Source organism: Tyto alba, unplaced genomic scaffold (assembly GCF_018691265.1).
Source record: "Tyto alba isolate M040663 unplaced genomic scaffold, T.alba_DEE_v4.0 Super-Scaffold_1, whole genome shotgun sequence".
Taxonomy (NCBI): Eukaryota; Metazoa; Chordata; class Aves; order Strigiformes; family Tytonidae; genus Tyto; species Tyto alba.
The window spans coordinates 40,238,017-40,253,165 of NW_024881261.1; the positions used below are offsets into that span (position 1 = coordinate 40,238,017).

The following is a 15,149-nucleotide window of genomic DNA, read 5'->3' on the forward strand; positions in this document are numbered from 1 at the left end:
CTCCTTTACATGTTTGTCACATCTCAGACTGCTCTCCGTGCTAAGGCTGTACAGGGCCAAAAACCTAGACTAATTGCTGCAGGTTTTACTGCCACTATTTAGAACTCAGCAACTCTCAGGATGTAAAATAACACCTCTTACAGTTAAATCTGAGTATCTGTTCAAAAAACACGCTGGGTTTCAATAACCGAAATGAGTTGGGTGGACTTGAAGTGGACTTTTGAACTTTTAAAAAAATGTTACATTGTATTTTAAACCAATTATACAGCCTTGGTGGCACATTCAAAATTCAACTGCAAAACCAAAAAAAAAAATCTGAGATAAAAGGATTTTCAAACAGCAATAGTATCAGACATAATTTCTGTAGGAAAGATATATTTGAAGAAATTAAGATGCTGAAGCACCTTCTCATCCTTGAAATCATTAATTCACCCTTTTTCTGAAACAAAAGGAAAAAGTAGGAAAAGACCACAGAGCTGCAACTCTTAAGAAACGCTGTTCTCAGTACACCTGTATTCAACCACAGCAACTTTCCAAATCAGAAAGTGGTATTTTGCTAAATCAATTTTTCCCCTTAGCCAAAACGTCTTAAAGCAGTCAGATTGGAATCAGCATATGGATCCACACAGGAGATGGATAGCAGCACCCTTAATCTTTAAAGCTCATTAGTTCAATTCCAGCCCACACCAGTAGTCACTGAAAATTTTATTAAGTAATGGCTGCTCAGAAGCCACCACACACTAAGTCTGCAGGAAATGTATTAGTACACTTCAGCCCATCTCAGAAGAGAGGCTACAGATTTTGTGCCTCTAGAGACGTTTTCCTCAATCCTTGTCGATTGCCCTTGAAAAACAAGTTAAAACAGTTCGGCATAGCATGGAAGTTCGTAGGACATTGTCAATGTGCCTTAGTAATCAGGTCCATTCTTCCACCATTACATACAATTAAACTGGAAATAAATCGGTCCAGTAGTAGTGGGGAAAAAAAAAAAAAAAAAAGCCACAGCCTGGTTTCCTGCATATTTGTGCTCTATTTCCAAATTTAATCCCTCACTGCAGGGTGTTATTGATGGGGATTTGTTGAGTGATCACACGTCCCCTGCCTCCCCAGGAACTCAGGCTGACAAAAGATTACATCTTCCTGCTATCTTGGCAGCAAAGATATAAAAATAATACCAAACCCACCTACAGCCACAAAAGCTTATTCCCACACTTACCTGTGTTTGCATAAATACCAAACACCCCTAGTGAGCACTGAGCTTTATGTATGGAGAGGAGGGAGAGATCATGTAATTTGTGAAGATGGTCCAACTATTCATTAGCACTCTATACCATCAGGGGCAGGGAGGGAGAAGTAAAAAGAAACAAAAATATAATCAAAAGGAGAACATTTATGGATTTACCTAGGGTAGGCAAGAACACAAACAAAATATTCATAACTACAGAGTTTTTGTTATGAATGCACTACCAAGACAGCAGCTCATATTACTCTTTGCACTGGGGTAGATCGTTCAGAGTAACGCTGATCTCTGTGTTGGCACCTGGCTAGCATACTGGCTATTAGCCACGTATATAGCTTATCCCCCAAACAAGTATCTGCTAAAATTTTAATAGTACTTGCCCATATTCTATTAACTTGTAGCTATCCTGACAGAAAACACAAAGCCAAATACCAAGCAGAGGTACAGCTATTCTGTCTGTGCACCCCCGTTGTACATGAGGTCACCCAACATCATGCCAAGATGCCGCCTGCGACACCGCAGCCTGCTTGCTCCCTCACCCCAACCTCTGCGTTTTCTTCCCAAATTCTATTTTAATCCGTCATGTCTAGTAGATTTCAATTTTGTCTCTCTTAGAAGTCATTCCCAATAGTTTCCTTTCCATTAAAAACCCCTTTTAAAGATTCAAAGCCTTTTAGCATTTCAGTATGCTCATCGTATGGAAAAGAAGCACAGGCAGCTCTACATGAAGGCCCCCAAAAACCTGGGGTACAGTTGCAATGAAAAAGTCTGAAGCACGAAAAAGTCATTCATTTAGTCTTTAAAATAATTTAAGACCAAGTCTCAAATTCAGTAATGAAAAAATATCCATGGGTGAAAATAACTCTCTGCCTGTACAAAAGATCCCATACATCTAGAATAATTAAATTTTGCTATTATTATGATCAAGTCCTCTCATCCATTCCATTAAATAAAGCAAAAATGAAGAAAAATAATTCATTTGTACCTTAAGAAATGTAAAGTTCACCCCTTCCAGGTTTCTTCACAGGAACACAACCATAATCTAACATACTATTGTACCTAAATTACTTGACATAAAGATGCATTATTCCAATGATGGGAAACTGTCAAATCCTAAATCTATGCTGATCTCTCAAGGAGATCTTTAAAGGTCAGACATGGTAACTGTGTGTCTGACTATGAAAACAAGGAATAGTTATTTTGTAAAGTATTTTTATTACCTGAGATTTTCTAGTCTCCAGACATTTGTGAATTAGGAATTCCTGAACTCAGTATACTTAGAAGAAACATTCAACACAGTGGAACTAAAGATATACTTCTAAAGAGCAGGATTTTTTGTTTATTCAGTTGCCAGAATGCGATGAATATGTGTACTGGATTAAATCAAATGTCACACAGAGGTGTTAACTCAGTTATTGTTTTGAGATCTTCGCTCCAAAAGCTTAGAAGAGACAGTCCCACATCAACAGCAGACCTTTGAAAGCTGCAGTGCAGTGCAAGGAATTAAAATAACCTGATTAGATTTCAGACTTTCAGTGATCTAGAGACGTATTTATATATATTCTAACAAAAATAGGCAGATTGTTTCTCTGCATCTCTTGGCAATTCCAATACAAAGTTTGTTCGGTCATTGGAAATGTTCTGTAATATATAATCTGCATATCATCCAAATCTCTATCACTACAGTCTTGCTATCACTTTTAACAACTACATAATGCCCATTTTGACACTGAATGGCAAAAGATTTGAAAGAATTTTTGATAAAATATTCTAGTGAATTCACACACACAGTAAATACACTTACTCTCCTTGATCCTGGCATCAATATCCATGATTTTTAGTCTCAGGCTGTATGCTCTATAACACAGCAACATCCAGTCCTTGTACCAAAGCTCCAATATATGAAAACCCAGAATTATAACATTTTTTTACTACAACACACCGCTCCAGCTGACCTTCCTTATTATCCTTCATATCCTCTGTTTGTTCCCTTCTCAAGATTTTTACAAAGGTTTTTTGGTGGCAAAGCTGTTTTGACTTATTTATAACCCTTTAGCATTTATACAGATTCATCTTCTAAGGCACAGGAAGGATGAAAGGTTACAAGAGATGAGCTCTGGTGACCAAACCATTTCTATTGAGTCTAACAGGGGTCATTCTGTAAATCTAACTCAGGCCCTACTGGTGATGAATCAGCTCCCTGTCTGCTTCTTTCACTGGTCATTTCAAGATGTAGCTGTAGTGTACAACACGGAAAGAAACTAGACAAGGGCACAAATTTGATACCATTGCCAAAACAAAGTGTCACGCAAATGGAAGTGTACTCAGCAGTGGCTTGCCTAGAATCTAAACACCAGCATATTAAAAGAACATAACTATAGTGTATTAACATTTTGCCACACTGATGGTGTAGCCAGATACTACTTGCAAACATCTGCTGTGAACATGTGAACTTGACCACAAAAAAAAGCCAGACAAAATAAGAAAAAAAAACAAACCAAACCAAACCAACCAACCAACCAAACAAACAAAAAAGACACAAACAAACAAACAAACAAAAACAAACAAAACCAGATGCAGGAAGCATCCAAGTAACAACCTGTTACCTTATCTGTTACTCTTCTAATTCCCTGATATAAGTGTGTGCACGCGCACGTTTGCACAGAGGCATGCACTCACACACGTTCAGTTACAACAATACCCATCATTCGCCATGGATCCAAATTCCACTGAAGCAAGCTAAAGCATCTGCCCTGAACCTGAAAACATCTGGAAGGGTGCAGACACAGGCTGGAAAATAAAACCTGCTGCTCCACATCCTTTCCTGTGACTATATTTCTATTTTAAATATATATATTCAATTTAAGCAAGACTTATGGAAAAAAAAATCATATGAAATACACAAGTAGTAGCATTGACTCAATTGCTGAACCTCCACTCTGTACGGAGGTTTAACTTTCATTAATTTCACTCAGACGTGGTAGCAGGGAGGATACAACTTACCACTTCAACAAAGACAGCAAAGGTTTAAGGACATTTCAACTCAGGAGCTGGCTTCCCAGGAGATTCATTTGTTTAACACATATTGTGACTTGCACATGAGGTGTGTTGCTTCCATTAACTACAATGCAAATTGAAGTTTCTACTTCCCATTTGACTTCTTTAATGGGGAGTTAGTGGTTCATAAGAATTCGTAGCGAAATAAATAAATCAAATCCTTGCAGACACATGCAGAGCTTTTAGGAAAATTCACACCTCTCCCCACAATACTCAACCATCTTTCTTGCAAGACCAGTTACATTTGAACAGAAATTTTATTTTTCTAGTTTTTAGAAAACACTGAATCAAGCATTAAAAAATCTGAGAAATAAAGCTTATTATGCCATTCAATTAGAGAGCTGCAAGCTTTTAATTTTTCTAAATTTTTGTTTATATTTCAAATGACTCTATGGTCAGCATCTAGCCTCAGTTTTGGCTGCTGTTCCTACTGCATTCTCCAGATAAGTAATTTGAGTGCTGCTAGCACATAAGAATAAAAAAACATGCCAGTACTGCCTATTCATAATTGAGAATACTTGACACCTTCTCAACAAGGTGATACAGATACCATTATTTCATTAGCATCAAACCCCAAGACTCCTTCTATAGTACATACATTGAAAAAAGATAAAGAAAAAAACATAGTATTGATTCCAGACCCTTGAACTATTTAGGTACTATATATACCAAACTATTTTAATGATAGTTGACTAATATTGCAGCACAGATTACACACGGAAGTTCTGCTATTAAAGAGTAAGGCCTATCATGGATGTTGTGATCAAACACCCTGAAAGGAAAAAAAATACTTGTGTTTTTTGGGGGGTTTTTTTGGTTGTTTTTGTGTTTGGTTTTTTTTTTTTTTTTTTTTTTTTTTTTTCATTTGATATAAGCATGATACAGCTTTCTGCTTAAATTAATATAGCATTGTGTAAGTTACTTCTATGGCACTCAGGCTGCACTACCAAAACCAAAACAAACAGAAAAAAGAGAGTCCTGCTCTGCATGTGGACACGATTACCAGGGGAATTTCATTTTACTGAGACCAATCATCATTTTTTCAGCAGACACGGTTGCAAGAAAAATCAGCACAGGGAGAAGAAAACAACCTGTTTTTAAAAGCTAGTCCAGCAATAACTATCAGAGTTCTTTAGCACACAGGTGTATTAACAATATTTTTTTGGTTCTCTTACCGGCAAAACCTGCATACTTTTATCCATCTGACCTTGAGTAACTCCAACAGCAAGCAGTTCCCCCGAGGATAACAGCAGAGAGGTTCCATCAGCACCACCTGGACTTTGTTCACCATTTCAAGCACCCATATATGATTAATCATAACCACATTCAACACACAACTACGCCTAGCTTATGAGGTTAAAAAAAAAAAAATAAATCACAAAATAAAAATCAGGAAAGAGTAGTAACTTAATATCAGGAGTAACAGCCACCTGCACAAAGCACTGACTCTAACAGGGTAAGCCACATTACAGTATGCTGCATAAATGCAATGCTGAGACTAGAGATCAACAATTCAAGAACTGTATGATTTGACAGGAGAATAAAAAAAGAAAGACATTTTCTTTTGAAGTTTCCATGACTACATGCAAGCAAGTTCTGCCATTTCAGAGGTGTCCAAAACCTCAAGTTATTAAACTTAGAGTGAACCAACAAGCAACCTTCTAAAAGCTGCACGTGAAACCCAGAAGAAAGCAATGTTAACACTTTTATCAAGCTTCAGAGAAAGAAAGCTTCAGCTTTACCTAACCACATTAAAAACAAAAACAAAGTCTGACCAGAACTTTGTCCTCTGGTTACATACTGACGTAAGGAGTCAGGCAGTAAAAAGTAAGCTGATATATTAGCAACGGGGGAGCTGAACCACTGCTGTATTGCAAATAATTGTGGTCTAAATATTTGTTAAAACTAAATGCATATACACAAGAACTGCCTGGAGTCAAAGACCAAAGTCCTCAAAATACATAATGTTCAGGAAGAAATGACACCTCTCAGCATTTTGGATCAGTGGCACCTTTCCACCTGCAATCCCCGTTAACAGGTTTTCAGAGACCAGTCTGCAAAGCTGAAGGAGAGGGTCCCCACTGCCATCCCCCACAGGCACCTCCACACCCCGATCAGCTAACGTGGGGGCACCCGAGGGGCGTCGCGGGGAAGCGAGAGGCACTCACCGTTCCGACTTTCTTCATCAATAGGAACTATTGTGGCTGGAGGACCTGTTCTGGCCAGTTTGCAATCTATAAAGATGAAAAGAGAAGTTATTTCTAATTCCAGAAGAAGGATCTTGAGGGTTTTGTTCCTGTTCTTTAAAACAAGTCAGCATATTCAGTATACTGAGGACAAGTATTCACTTAAATATTATGTAGGTACAGGCTACAACTGCTAGCTAAGTTACACTCACTGAAGATCAATATCTGATATGTTTGCTTATCCCTTACTCATATAAACTTTATAACGCTTTATAAAGATTTTTAAAGAATCTGAAGACAAAGGATTTAACATCTCAGATGCTGATCCATATTTACAACAAACACTTAAACAGCAAAACCTTAATATGGTTTGTTCTGTTCTCTCTTATGTGAGCCTTCCTTTCCATGTCAGGAACACACCCTCCCAAATCGCTGTCCCATACCACCACAATACAGTTTGACAGCTACACTATAAAATTGTTCGTGTCTTGCTCTAGAGATACCACCAGGCATCACAGTGAAGGAGCAGTCCTTCAGGACAGAGATAATATGATGGTAACTTAAACCAAAAGAAATAACAGAGGAATGACTAAAAGGTATAAATCGTAATCAAAGCTTCACAACAGAAACAAACATAATTTGAATTTAATTGCAACAAAAGGATCTAATTAAAGAGAGTGAACAGAATTTTAATAACGTTCTAAGGAAAATAAAAGTTAAAAACAGACGAGCAATGTTCAGGAAGTTACGTTTTGCCATCTTACCCTCATATTGCCAGTCTGGAGTCAAAAGTTTAGAGTCATCAATGGAAGCAGAGCAGAATAACGAAAGAAAATAAGTAAGATTTGGTTGGTTTACTCAAAAGATAGGTTCAAAGATATAAAGCAGTACATGCAGAGGTAGCAAATGCATAGGGGTAGTCTTAAAATATATAAAAGCACGTATACTACATGTGATGACTGTACTCTGTGAACAATTTGGTTTTCTACACTAAATAGAAGAAAAATATTACCTCTTTAATGCACACAGAAATAAAAGTTAATTAGGAAGCACTTTTCATTTTCAAAGAGCCTCACAGTACCACTGAAACAGCATGATAAGAGACAACCATTCTCCTTTCCATTTCACCATGGAGAACTGTATATGAGATTGCAATCCACATTTTTAAAGACATTTAGATGCTCCTCTGATCCTCCTGACACAGCCCCAGCTGTGTGGATGGCTACATCCCATTTGTAAGAAATGGCAGCTTCTAATTAATTTCTAGCCAAGGAAAGAAATGCTGGAATATCACTGCTTTTGTTTTTTTGAGAGGTCTAAACGCTTCACACAAAAATCCCAACAGAAAATCATCTGTAAATTAAACACAAGAGCAAGCTGAGGTAAAATGCTACTTCCCAGCTTATGGCAAAAATTACACATTCATCGACTTCAAAAGAATTGCACTGCAGCTAATTACAGACTATAATTACTCCAGCACAGACAACACCTAGGAAGGAAGATCAAAACAGCAACACATTCATTCAGATCTCTGTTTAGGCGAAGACTCTAAAGGACATCTCCGCGGCATGGTAATTTCTGCTAGCAACAGCTTTGCTTATTCAGCCAATGAGTTCAACTGCAAGACCTAACACCAGGGCAAAGACTGAAAGCCCAGCATTCCTTGAGGCTGTTAATACTTAACATCTTGGACAGCCTGAACAACACCTGAATTAATAATAATGATAATACAGTCACATCGTAATTGCTTTTCTTTTTTTCATATAAAAAGACAAACAGGCAAACCTTTCTCTGAAGGTTAAATAAAGAGAGCTTGTGTGGGTACCCAGTCACTCTCCTTCCTTACATCAGTGACAGTGCTTGTAGAGTTTCACAAACCCATATGGTTTGCTCTCCTAAGCAGTCCAAATCAAACTATTTAATGAACAAATTCTATGTACTTATTCCTTTTATTCTTATATGATCTTGTTTGATACATAAAAATGGAGTACTTTCTATTGATAATTGTAAAGCTTTTTGTTTTGAAAGCATTAACAGAGCAAACAGCTCATCTGCAGTTTCCTATGAATGTGTCATCTGGGAAGATAAACAACGTTTGCATATCTACATGAAATAAGGATTTTTTTTTCCTGCTCTTATTTTTTTTTTCACCGGATGCTATCAAAATAACAGGACCGTAACAGACACAACAGTAACCTTTTCCAGAGACATGCATTAGTTTTCTAGAAGTTCAGGGCTTGGCTAACTGAATAACCCTTCAACAAATTATCTGTTAGGGCAATGAAACTCATCAATACAAACTTCTACCAACACTTTGTTTCCATGCATGGACCTGCTATGCACCACTGAGCCACGATTGCCACACATACAGCCAAAAAGAAACCCAAAGCAGGGACTATTTTCAATTCTAAAAATTGCGTGTGTGTGCTGGTTCTTAAGCCACGATAATATGCCTTACCAAAAGAATTATCATGGTTTTTTTGAAAACTGAATGAGCTTTTCCCCCCATTAACTATGTTTCCATAATGATGTTTTCTCCTTCCTGGGTGTCTCAATGAAAAGTTCACCCAAATCAGGCCAACCCCTAGTTCTATTCTTCAATAAGCAAATTATCAAAATTACATGTCAATCACATCTTAGCAGCCTTTTCACAGGATTGGTTTTCCATCAAACTCATCAAGATTTCCAGCATTATAATCAAAGCAGTTATATGGTATGTTTAAAATGAATGTTCAGCATTGAAATTTGGATATAGAGACTCTCAGAGAAAAAGCAGACTATACAGTTAAATTCAGCAATTTGCAGAAAATATACTGCAAGTGTGAGCAGGTGAAGCAATAAAATTTATCGTGAGATAAATTTGAATTAAAAGAAAAGATTAGAGAAGTAGCCAAAACTATTTCTACAGCTAGGGGAGAAAAAAACAAAACAAAACAAAATAACAGGATGTGTAATAGAAATCTTGCTACAGATTACCCCCACAGCACTAATAAAAAGTTTCTGAAGAAACATGTAATTTTATTGCATAGATAAGAGTTTACAGATTATTTCATATAAATTTCAACCATGTCAGTACTAACTAAATATCATATTGCTTTAAGATGCCTGTCAGCCCTCCCTCCCTTTCTCAAAGACCAAACCTAATAATGCCACAGGCTTATTTAGCTTCACATTCATCACCATACACTTAACAGATAAATTTTAAATTGTAGTCTTACACAAATTTCAAATTCAATGGGAAACTATACTTTTAAATAAAAAACTCAAAGACAAGTTGCATGTTGTAAATACATGAGGGATAGCTTGGTTTTGTTTTTGTTTTTTTTTTCCCTTACAAAATGCAGTCAATAAGCAACAGCAATAAGATCTCCATAAGCAATAAGCTCAAGCCCTGTGTTGCATCACCAGGCACCAGCCAGACCTGGGGGGAAATACTGGATACATGAACAAAAAAAGATCTTTAGACTGAGCCAGGTGCACAGAAAGGTTATTCCCATCATCAGGAGGATGGAGAGTCCACCCTATAAAGATAACAGAGGTTTGAATTATTTAGTCTAGGAAAATGAAAGCTCTCTAGAAATACACCTGAGTAAATACCAAGGAGGAAAAATGAGTTACATGAACTAGAGAGCAATACGTGTGCAAAGAACACTATGAGTGCAAAGGAGAAATGGCTGCATGCTGCCCAGAAATTTTAAAAGTAAAAATATGTTTCTAGCCTGAACTATTTTTTTTTTTCTGACTGGCAGAAAAATTAGACCCCAGAACACTATTCCACAGCAGGAACGGCACAGAAATGCAACTTCAGCATTTTTGAAACATACTTTTATTTGCTTATGAAAGGGATTACATGAAATGTTCCTCAGCGATATTATGAGACGGGCTCAGTTTTTCTCAAGTTTTATTTAAATGTTCCTCAACAGAAATTATTTCAGCAGTAAGAGGTTGCTTTATTCAACATAAACAAGCATAGATAGCTTCTGCGAAGGCAATTTATGAAGGAAATATTTACATAAGCCTTTACTTTCCTGTTCTTTTGTTTTAAAGTGCCCTATGTCTGACTGTGGGCCTCTGTACTGATCTATTAGACATTTTACCTATTCCAATTTCACGCTGCAGATTATTACCAGGATACTGACATGCACCTAAAGTAACAATTCAAATTTTGTAATAAAACGGCAGCAGTTGCTAAGAGAGGACGGTTTCCTTCCATCACCCGGTCCCCAGGCAGAGGGGAGCAGGCCGCAGCAGCGGCAGGGACCAGCCCGCCGACCTGCCTTGCCGCTGGAAGCCGGGGGCTGGAAGGATGCCCCGCTCTGCTGGAAGCCCAGGGAGAAGCCACATGCTGAACCCTGCTCTCTTTGTTCTACATTTATTTGTTCCAGCTTTCTCAACAACAACAACAACAAAAAAAAAAAAAAAAAAAAAAAAAAAAAAAAAGCAAGGTGTCCTTGAAACTCCTGGGCATAATGGTGTAGTCACGGAAGTCAAATCATCCTAAATTGAACACACTTTAAGCAAAGCAGAAAAGGCACTGCATAAATGAGCTTCCCTATCTACAGTTTTCAGGATGTGTTTTATGTTTAAGCAGCAGCACTGGTAAATGTAATCATGACGCAGCAGTGCCCTCCCCTCAGGCACCTTACAGAAAAGACAGTAGGCATCAGGCAAATAAAACTTAGTAAATAAAACAACAAGCTATGAAATCTTTCCTAAAAGCTTCCAGAAAAGCATTTTTGTTCCTGTCATTAACTTCACTGTTTCATCTAACTAGTGCGTTTGCTTTTCAATTATATGATCAAGGCAAAGGCAGATAAATAACGGGCCTGTCTCCTTGGGAGCAAAGTGAAAAATCTATTTAACAAACTTCATGGAACAGTTACATGGCTCAGATCCATTTGGTTTCTGATGGCTGATTTTCATTATTTTAATTTCTAATTATTTTTAATGAGATAGCTCAGAGGAAACCCTCAATCATTGTTCTAGGTAAGATGCTCAGCAAGGTCAAAGAGCCTGAGCCAAAACAAACAACTTGAATAATCCCGGACTCTACTGACGGAGAGTTGCCTGATCATTTTACCTCACTCTTGCCCTTGCAGAGCCACCTCCCATCCAACAGTTACATTACTTAGAGGACTTCTCTCTATTTCAACCTCACAGCTAAAGTAAATAGCAACATCTATAAAAATGAAACCAAATATTATTGAATTAGCTATTAAGAAACTTCAAGTGTAGGGAACTGACATGCAACCGGAAGACACCTGAGTGGAGCCAGTCCCGCGACAAGCCGGGGGTTTGCGAATAACGGCAGTGTGCTTTCGCTCCCGAGCTCTCCTCTCTTCATCTCCACCATCCCAAGGGCCAAGTGCATCCCCACAGCCCCTCTCTGCCAGGGGGCTCTTTCTCCTGCTCCTCCCGAGGGACCAGCTCCTCCACAAAGATGTTTCAAAGGACCTTACAAACTGGCCTTGTGCTCTGAAGCACTTGAGGGATGAACCTCTTCGCTGCTGACAGTAGATGGAGTTTACGAGGCTACAGAAGCCTCTGCAAATATCCTCCTTAACAACATTGCCAATAAGCCCCACAGTCACCCACTTGCAAAGCCAGCTGTAGCCTCACACACATTTAGCAGCTGTCTGACAATGAAGACATGAAGTTAGAGGCAGTCACAGTGATCAAGGATTGCATGGAACATCCCTCTACTGAACGCAGTTACTTGGAAACCCAAAATAACCATTCATACTTCATATATCCATTAATTCCAGCTAAATAAAACATTTGAATTAATTGGGAGAGCAGCGTCTGAAGTTGGCTGTTCTGATCATTAAATCATACAAGGCACGCAATCACATCAGCTGCATTTATTATTAAATTAAATTTATTATTATTAACGTTTAATAATAAAAATGGCTTGCCCTACAAAGCCTTATAAATTTAAGTGACTATAACCAAAAAAAGGTCTCCCACAACACTTGAGAGGGGATTTGTGTTCCCAGTAACAGAGCACAACTTTAAGAAAAGTTCAGTAACTTAGTCTTACCATGCCAAAGAGTTTTACCCTGACCCCCCCCCCAAAAAAAAAAAAAAATAGTGAGCTGCCCTGCAGAGAATACAACACATCACTCATCTGAAACAGAGCCAACCTGAACCTTTCTGGGGACATTATTCTGTGAAATAACTGTCACTTCCTCCTAAGCAAGCGCTCCTGAAATGAAAACGGAAAAACGATCCACTTCAACATGGTAATCACCAACTCTTCTTCCATCTACTTCAGAAACACCCAATCATTACTTGAATATATTTTACATTTTAACATATTCAGCTTTGCTTTTATATACTCAGATAAGTAGTTTTGTTTGGTTTTATTTAAGCAAACAGTCATAGGGAGTACAACAAGCAATCTAAGAAACTGGTTCAGTTCCTAGCAGATACGCAGCCTGACTTTTTAAATAAAAAAAAAATTCTACTCATTACCTACTGAAGGAAATTATTTTATTTGTTGGCAGAACCAAATTTCATTCTTTAATTTGTCACTGGAACAAAGATCAGACTCTAAACTTCATCAGGAATTGTAGAAGGCTCTACTACAGCATCAGTCCTTTACTTACCTAGGGCTTCTCCCCAAGTCAGTGCAATTACTCTGTATTCACGTTCCAGCCACTTTTGTTGTAGTAGTGAAGTTCAGAATATTAAACTTAACAATTACTCGGTATTTGCCACTACACGTAATCCAAGCTGAAAACATTTTGACAGGTGACATGCATCACACTGACAACAGCTTCCCTGGTAAAGCTCTGAACTCAGAGGACAGAATTAAGGCCTGACACCTCTGACGCACTGAATAAAGACGTATTTGTTCAACAGGAAAACTCAAACCTATTTTCAAGCACAGCCTACAAAAGCAATATTCCAAGAATACGGTATTAACTTTTCACTGATTTTTTTTTTTTCCTGTTAATTTGTCTAAACTCTTCCTGACTCCATGAAAGTGTGTAGCACCTACAACATCTTAGAGCAAGCTTATTTTGAACCTAGTCACTGCTTGTTCAGGTGGTACCAAGTCGCTGTGGTGAAGGAAGAAACAGTATCCAACCACTCCCTACTGACCCTCTACACCCTCTATGACTTAAAAATCCCATTTCATTACCCCTAAATATTGCAGCAAACACTAATTTGAAGTGAGTTCAGGATTCTCATCCACTTAAGTGACTATGTGCTATGAATAACAGAAATGGTAATACAGAAGAATTCCTATTAAAATGGGTTGGCATCTTTAAACAATGTCATTTGTGGCCAGTTGCAACTCTGGAGCCTCTAGGCAGAGAGCCTTGCTAATGCCTCAATCACCACCAGTGGCACCGAGATAATTTTTAATCCAAGTGTGCAAATGTAACAATAAGACATGTTAACAACATACAGAACCAGTCAGCTTAACCCCTCTTTAAAACTAATATAGAAGAACACAAGCAGTAGTTTTTAGGCTTACACCACATAGACCATACTATATTTATCCAAAATACCGTGGCAGTTTAAGGAATCACCGCCTCCTGGCTGGAGGAAGCATCATCTCTGTTGCTGACCTGGCAAAGCAGAGCACATCGACATTTGAACTAAGCCAGCTCATTTTGTCCCGCAGCCCAGGAGGTGACCGTGTGCACTCTTTTAGTTTGGCTTGACTGCTTGAAGAACAGTAGCTGACGACAAAGTGGTAACAACCGACTGGGAAGTGAGAGGGGAGGCTCTGACACCTCGACCCACGCCCGCCCTTCGTGAAGCGACCGTCCGACCAGAGCCTAACGCACGCCTGACTCCTCCGACCATCGGTGTTACAGGCCCAGCTGCCTACCTCTGCTCTGCACCGAAGGAGGCACGAAAGCCACTTTATTTGATATACATGCAATTAGAGAGAAAACCTTGGGTAGTTCAACACCAACTGCTGGGAAGTCAACCTCTAGAAGAATGAAACACTCACAAGTCATTTGGTACTATAAAAAACCCCTGACACAGCAAGCAAGCCAAAACTACTTTTCAGAGCCAGAAGAGTGGGAGAAGAGTTAGAGAAAAGCCTAGATGAACAGAGGGGAGTTTTCTAGTACCTATGGCAGACCTAAAGTCTAGCCCTTTTAGAAGTTTTGTTTCTTCCTCTCTGCATTTATATGAATCTTATTTTTGCTCTAGTGAGAGTAAAACAAAGTAAACACTCAACATGCAGCAGCGCTTCATAGTTCAGTGAGACCAGTAGGCATTAAGCAGTAGTCTTAATTTCAAGCACACTCTTTTCTTCAACTCTGACCTTTTCCATCTATGTTGAGAAAGAAATAAAGAAGAGCTTGTGAAAAAGGGTTCAGTAAGTCAAAGTATTTAAATCCCTTTTTCCCCATTTCTTCTTCACTGTTAAGCACGTAAAACATTTGCATAAATGTCTTAGAGATATACAGCAAGAACCACTAAATTCAGTCCTCAAGCCCAAGTTGCCTACTGTTGCCATTTTAAGTCAGAAATTAATGAGAAGGCATTAATAAAAAAACCAGATCTATGATTTCTGCCTGATCACTGACTGGAAATTAAAGACAGCTTGTGCATGCACCCCACCAATGATGTCTGATGAAACAAAGCTAAGACACCTGGACTAATTGATTTACTAAAATGTTGCCAGAACAGCAAGT

General features: G+C 38.4%; 1 protein-coding gene across 14 annotated transcripts in view; it reads right to left on the reverse strand.

The window, feature by feature from the left end:
• The window catches only part of PCDH15 (protocadherin related 15), an 862,106-nt gene that overhangs the window by 343,255 nt on the left and 503,702 nt on the right, over nucleotides 1-15,149 (reverse strand). For 11 of the 14 annotated variants that reach the window (XR_006165419.1, XM_042793412.1, XM_042793377.1 and 8 more), the window contains 2 exons: nucleotides 7,248-7,262; nucleotides 6,466-6,531 (listed from right to left, as the gene is read on the reverse strand). Coding sequence is in view for 12 of the 14 variants with exons in the window: in XM_042793412.1 (XP_042649346.1) it covers nucleotides 6,466-6,531; nucleotides 7,248-7,262 (81 nt within the window). In the remaining 2 variants the exon portion in view is untranslated. Of the gene's footprint in view, nucleotides 1-5,472; nucleotides 5,579-6,465; nucleotides 6,532-7,247; nucleotides 7,263-15,149 lie in introns of those variants that run through there. The other 3 variants (XM_042793586.1, XM_042793107.1, XM_042793154.1) reach the window with 2 other exon arrangements.